This window comes from Empidonax traillii, unplaced genomic scaffold, assembly GCF_003031625.1.
Source record: "Empidonax traillii isolate 1590-97213 ecotype Southwest subspecies unplaced genomic scaffold, ASM303162v1 scaffold1571:size89900, whole genome shotgun sequence".
NCBI classification, from domain to species: domain Eukaryota; kingdom Metazoa; phylum Chordata; class Aves; order Passeriformes; family Tyrannidae; genus Empidonax; species Empidonax traillii.
In genome coordinates, this window is record NW_020956764.1 from 63,574 (window position 1) to 70,295 (window position 6,722).

Genomic DNA, 6,722 nt, shown 5'->3' on the forward strand with positions numbered 1-6,722 from the left:
TTTCAGCAGGTGGTGCAACTGTCCTAAAAAAAACCTGCTACTTCTCCCAAGTATTTACAGACTGCAGTTGGAGATGGCTGAAAATCAGGTGGTTCTTTCTGTTGGGCAGCAGGTCAGGTATAATCTAACTGGGTGGGAAACACAGGTACCAGTTCAGGACATGGCCATTTGTTCTATAAGAAGAATGACGTGTCACAAGGGGGGAATGGCTTTGAACAGAGAGAGTGCAGGTTTAGGTTGGATATTAGGAACAAATGCTTGGCTGGGAGGGTGGGCAGGCCCTGGCACAGCTTGCCCAGAGAAGCTGTGGCTGCCCCTGGATCCCTGGAAGTGTCCAAGGCCAGGTTGGAGCAACCTGGGATAGGGGAAGGTGTCCCTGCCTATGGCAGGGGGTGGAACTCGATGATCTTTAAGGTCCCTTCCACCCAAATCATGTTCATATGATTCTCTGAGTCTCTAGTCATGGCACATTTCTCTTGTTTATGATATTCATTCACCAGATGGGGCAAGAAACCTGTCTGACCCATTTTAATCACTGCCTTAATTACCCTGGGAATACAATCAATCTCACTTTGTGCTTCCCCACCTCCTGAGGGCCCCAGAACTTCCAACCCAGATAAAAATCTGTTGCATTTGCATTAGTGATCTTACTTTGGTTGGGTGCTTAATTTGGCAGGACTGACATGAGATTAATTGAAATCAGGCATGTTTCAAGAAAAAAACTTTCTGCCTTTGGCAGTTCACTCCTCACTCTAAAACATAACTAATGATTATGATGACTGTGAAAAGTTTTTAGGAAGAAAACCCAAATAATAATAAAATTATCATTAAAAAGCTCTCTGCTATATTTTGAATTGCCTCAGGTGCTTAGATATTTTGATGGATCTATCTCCCAGTATTTTCAGGCATAAAGAGGAGTTTCTGTCTAAAACACCAGTGAAAAAAAAGGTGGAGTTATTGTTCCTCCAGTCACTTCTTGAGCCCTTCAGTCTGGAATGGGATCAGCACATGCAGGCAGTTCTGAGGGGGAACTAAAGGCATGAGAAAGGTAAAGAATGACTGAACATACAAGTTGATAAAATGGAATTTTATCATGACTGAAGCACTTGATCCTTGCAGGAAATTGATAGGAATCAGCCACATATTTCCAAGGTTTTTTTCAGCTGTTGCATACCATGATCATCAGGTTATTTAGAGAGAAAGTCTGACATTTTTAGAGGAGTAAAGCACTCAAAATGTGCTGCAAATGATACAAATGACTGATTTTTTTTAAAGCCAGTCTTATATTCCCCAGTGGCTACACTGTATTAATCAATCCTCATTCCTCAGCTTTCTTTTTCCATGGTCCTGTCACAGTTCCCAGGGAACTTCACTGGTGGGAGATTTTAATAATGAATATATTAATCTTTGAATTTAAGCCCATCCCCAAGGCTTTTAAAGTCAAATACAGGCTTAAGTGCCTTGCAGAACCGTGACCATCATCTTTATAAAATGAAACCAGAGGTAGATTTTCCTAAATAAAATAATCATTAGAAGGGCCTGAACCTAAACATGTACCATACAGATAAGAAGAAAATAAATCCTACTCCAAGTCACAAGTTTTTGGGGTCTTTCATTTTCTTTTTTTTTTTTTTTTTTTTTTGATGATGGAAGTCCCAGTTGGTTAAAGGGTTATTCCAATATATAATATTGGAATAAATTTAAATCCCTGCTGCAGGTACCATGCAATATTACCTTCAGAAACAGGCTGAAAATCCTTCCTCGACCTCAATCCTTCCTCAGCTACTAAAGGAGAAGCACTCAAGTGTGTTGTGGGATGAAGATGTGGATGGAGAGTTTGCTCTGATGGAATGATGTCGTAATTGTTCGAAACAACAAAGTAGAACATGGAAAGTGCTCAATATGGACCACAATCTGAATTCCACAGAGATTTCAATATGAGGACAGAACCAGACTGCCATCTGACTTTTCCCTTCCTTACAACAACCTCTTTTTTTTTTTTATTTACAGGGTTTGCGTGCACAAATATCGCCTGTCTCTGGTGTCAATCTGCGCAGAGAGTCATTAATTTCGCCCCTTTTAATCATCCCCCGCGTGACTTTTCCCTCCTCGGGTCTGTTTGGATAAACAACACTCCCCTCCATAGCAGGAACATCAATGCGAGGTCCACCGAATACACACCCGGGGGAAGTCGGGAGTTGCAAAGGAATGTGGGGAACGATGGCAGCGAATGGAACGGAACAATAGGATGTTTTCACTCGGCTTTTGGTGGCCGAACTATACACATAGGAAAAAAAAAAAACAAACAAAACCCCAAACAAAACAACACCGGGAAAACCCGGTCACCCTATTGAGCCGGGACGACGCTGATTGCAACCTGAGGCTCAATCTGAAACACTCCCCAGCAGCACATCCACGGGAAGTTTTCGTGCAAGAAAATCATGCACTGGATCCCTGCACTCCCTCCTGAGCTTTATTTCTCAGGTAAATCCACTTACTGAACGAATTTCAAGCGTTAATTTAGGCTGTGGAAGCAGAGTTTGGGGCGAGATGCAAGGGCAGCGCTCGCGGTAAGGGGATGTCCGGCTGCAGACGTGACAAAGGGATGCAGAAAAATATTATCTTTTCATGGATAATGCAAACTAGATAATAGGGGGAAAAGGAAAAGATGAAAAAAAAAGATAGGCAGCTGGAGGACTTATTTTTCCCCGAGAATTGCCATTTAAATGGAGGACATAGTTATATTATGATTGTGGTTACTTAGGGTGAAAGTAATCACTGGGCAATTGTATTTGCTACAAAATAAGGATCTCCTGTTTTCCCCTGACATCTTGCAGTTTTATTTAAGGTTTTATTTTGAGGTTTTCGTGGCTTGCCTATTTTTTCCTCAGGAATTTAGTGTTTCTGAGGGCAAGAAATAATCCAAGCTTGCAAAAAAAAAAATTGGCCAAATCAAATGTGAGGGGTGTTTAGGCAGAGGAGCCAACCCCAAATGTGCTGCCACATCCCAGTTATTCCAAAGGCTGATATAATTTTTATAAGGAGAACGACAGCCTGTATTCAAAATTGGAAGGAAGGCCAGCCCAAATGGCCAACCTGTCCTCTTCTAAGGCGGAAACTCATAAAAAAGATTTCAGCTTCAAAAAAAAATCAGCTTAAATTACAAAGTTATAAACTTCTAAAGGAAAATTTTAGGATTTGTGTGGATTTTAAAGCAATTTTAGGGGGTGGGGGAATTGTTTGGCTTAAGTGGAATGAATTTAAGGTTGTAAGAAACACAAAGATGAGCAGTTTTAGGGGATCTTCCTAGATTAGAATTCAACCCAAAGTTAATTAATTTTTTTCATCCAATCTCATTGATTTGAGGGAATTTTGGACCATGACCCTGGAACACATGAAGCACAGCAAACTGTCTCATGTCTATATTAATAATGTTTATACCTGGTCAGTATTTTAATGTCCAGATATCTGACCTGTAAGAAAAGTCAGTTTTGGTTTGGTTTTGGTCTTTTTTCAATCTAGCATTCATGCTTATTTTCTAGGCCTTTTAAAGAAAGGTGAGAAAAACTGGCATTAAAATGCCCTCTCGTGGCTGATGGATTAAAAAAATCAAAGTAAAAATCCACCAAAGCCATTTAATTGACCCCGTGATTCTTTTAGAAAATCGACCTAATTCAGCTGAGGTGTCTTTTTTTATTTTTTTTGGTCTCTTTTTCCTATGTGTATATGAGGAATTTAAACTGGTCAGTGCTTTATTTGTACTTACAAGTAAATGCTGGATTCGTTGCCCCCGATATCAGGTGACTGGAGTTTCTGCACAAGTATCACAATTATGCCAATAAAAAGCACAAAGTTTATCTGGAGGGAGAAAAAAAAAAAAAAGAAAAAGGAAAAAATTATAAAAAAATTTATAACAATGATTTTCTTTTTTAAAACTATAAATGAGACATTCCCAGTGTCTTCTTCTCCAAACTGCAGTCTAAAAGCTTTACAGGCTCAGGAGTAAGGGAAGAAGTTTACAAGCATCTTATCATCCCTTTTGCAGGTAAATAAATCCCCCCTTCCTGCAGGTAAATTGACTCAGGATTTCTGCAGACCCAAGAACAAGAGAAGAGAAACACGAAGGGAAAGGTTTCGATATTTTTCATTATCAACCAGTGCAGAGAGTAAAAACAGAGATCCCTGCCCCCCAAAACCTGACAGCACAGATCTCAGCAGTAGAGGTATCTTTAACTTCCCTTCTCTGAACTAAGGGACTTCTCAGTTTAGAAGTTTTTAAAAGTTTGGAGAATGATAAGATCAGGTTTATTTTCAATGCTCTGGCATCAGACTTGGCTGCCACCAACTCCAGAGCCAGAAGAAAACAGTGGAAATTTGAGTTGGTCCTTTATACAAAGTTTTTCCCCCCAAGGGAGAAGCAAGAAGGTAAAGCAGGTGTGTACATCCACTTCAGATGGATTTTCTCTCTGAACCAAGGACTGTAAATGGATGGAGAAGCCCAGCTGTCCCCTGGAAGATTCTTGGTTCAACAGAAACCTAGTATAAGTGATTGCCCAAACCAGGATGTGATCCTTCATGGAATGTGCCTGTAAAGCGTGGAAGTTCCGTGTTCATCCCCTTCACTGTTATCAGCTGAATTACTGAGTTATTTTAATTTAATTTAATTTAATTTGAGTCACTAATTTCTCTGCAGGTCGCTGTAATTTAGGGAGCTCTCCAAACACTGCCCAGGAGAATCACCAGACCTGATATAAATTCCTGTGAGCTGGATGTCTGAATTCCCAAAGGAATCACTGAAAACCTGGCTAATGCTGTCCCTGGAGCATGGAAAGCAACTGAGGATGCCCAGAATCAGACACCTCTGTTTGTGAAGGTAGCTGAAGGTGTTTAAATTGGTTATTTCTCCTCAGGAGAGGTGGGGAAGTGTCTGCTCCAGGTCCTACTTACCATGATGGATCCAACCACAGGACCCTTGATCACCCACCACAGGGCAGTGTTGTCATTCATGTCCCAGCAGCTGCAGCCATCGAGGAGAGGATGGGATGGGGAGAGAGAAGGGAAGAGAAAAAGATATAACAAAGAAGTTAATTCCCATATGATCATTTTGAAGGGGGCAGAGAGTGGCACGTTGGTCTTGTAGCTAAATTATTTTGAGTTCAAAATACAAGTTCTCTATTTTGTCCCTTTATTTAACAGCCTTTCCCGACTTACATGAAAGTAAAAGAAGTTTTTTTTTGTGGTAATTTAAATGGCACCTCCTCCTAAACAGCCCAGACATTTTGGAAAATGCCTTAAGATGTGTTTCTCTGCCTACAGTACAACTGTAAATTTGTCTCTTTTTAAAAAAAAGACAGGAATACCTCAAAGGGTAAGAGATGGTTATTCCAAAGTTGGATTTCTCAGTTGCTTTTCCAGGGTTAACAGATATGAGTGTGGGTTTCTGACCCTAACAGGAGGATTCTTACACATTTGGATGCACCAGAGCTGGTTGGATTCACATATGGGAATGAAAGTCCTGCCAAAGACAAAGGATTCATCTGGGAAGGTTCAAGTACTGGAGAACATTTGGGGTCAGCCCCTTTTTTAAGCTCTTGGGAATGAGGAATCATAAATAAAATCACATTTCTACCTGAGCATTTAAAACCTGCCAATTTTTCTTCAAATTTTCCAGAGGTTTACCCCACATAGGTTCATGTGGACATTTATTTGCAGGGAAAGCTAAATATAGGACCCATATACAGATAGGGTTTTAATGTTAAAATACATTTTTAAAGCTTGGAAACCACTAATGATGAAAAAATGTTGGTTTTCCACACCTGATGCATTCCACACCAAATGCAAATTGATATTTTTGAGTTCCCTCACTGTGGATGCCCAACTCAAAATACTTGGAAGAGGATAAATGCTCAGAGGGAACTCCTCACCCACAGCCTGGAAATCAGGCTCTCTTCAGTGATCAACAACTGCATTCCCCAAAACAAAAGCCCCTGAAATCACCAGTTATCTTCTAAATTATTTGTGTGTTTATAAATTAGGTGCTGCCCTCTGAAAATTACCCATTATTTCAGAGCTCAACCTCCTTACAATGGACATTAAATCTACCCTGAAAGTTATTAGTGAGTTGACCAATGCTGGAAGGACCTGGGAAAATTCTGATATTAATTTAACTAGATATTGATGCTTGTTTGTCTATGAAGAAATGAGAAATCACAGGGAAAGGAATCTCCCTCCTCCAGTTCCAGTCATCTCCACTGATGACTCTCCATCTAATTATCTTGGAATCTGGCTGGGACAAAGAGACACTTGGAGGTTGTTTTGGGGTGTTTTTTTTCCACACTGAGGTATTTTATATGTGTGCTCTGGGGAGATAAATCACCCACCACAAATTCCTATTCTTTTAAGAGTTTTCTCTCAGCTTTTACAGGATGAGCTCAGTCTCCAACCTCTACCTTGCAGGAACCAGATCAAGCTCACACAGAGGTTTTTTTGTCCCAGTCCCTGTGACATCTGTGGGATGGATGGAGTGGGAGGAACATCATCCTCTCCTCAGCTAAACCAGAAGGAAAAACAAGCAAAGCACAAACAGAGCAGTTGTCTTATCAGCCAACAAGCTGCTCCACATAAATAGAATCCCTAATTTCCTTCAGATGCATCACTAGAGTGCAGCTCAGGCAGGCAGGACTCTTCTCCAGGATGGATGGATGGATGTGATTTCCATCTGA

General features: G+C 40.6%; 1 protein-coding gene across 1 annotated transcript in view; it reads right to left on the reverse strand.

The window, feature by feature from the left end:
* LOC114070473 (pituitary adenylate cyclase-activating polypeptide type I receptor-like) overlaps nt 1-6,722 on the reverse strand; it is a 51,011-nt gene that overhangs the window by 29,958 nt on the left and 14,331 nt on the right. Inside the window, exons 9-10 of the mRNA XM_027907910.1 lie at nt 4,948-5,017; nt 3,767-3,858 (exon numbers count right to left, since the gene is read on the reverse strand). Coding sequence (XP_027763711.1) covers nt 3,767-3,858; nt 4,948-5,017 — 162 coding nt within the window. The remainder of the gene's footprint in view (nt 1-3,766; nt 3,859-4,947; nt 5,018-6,722) is intronic.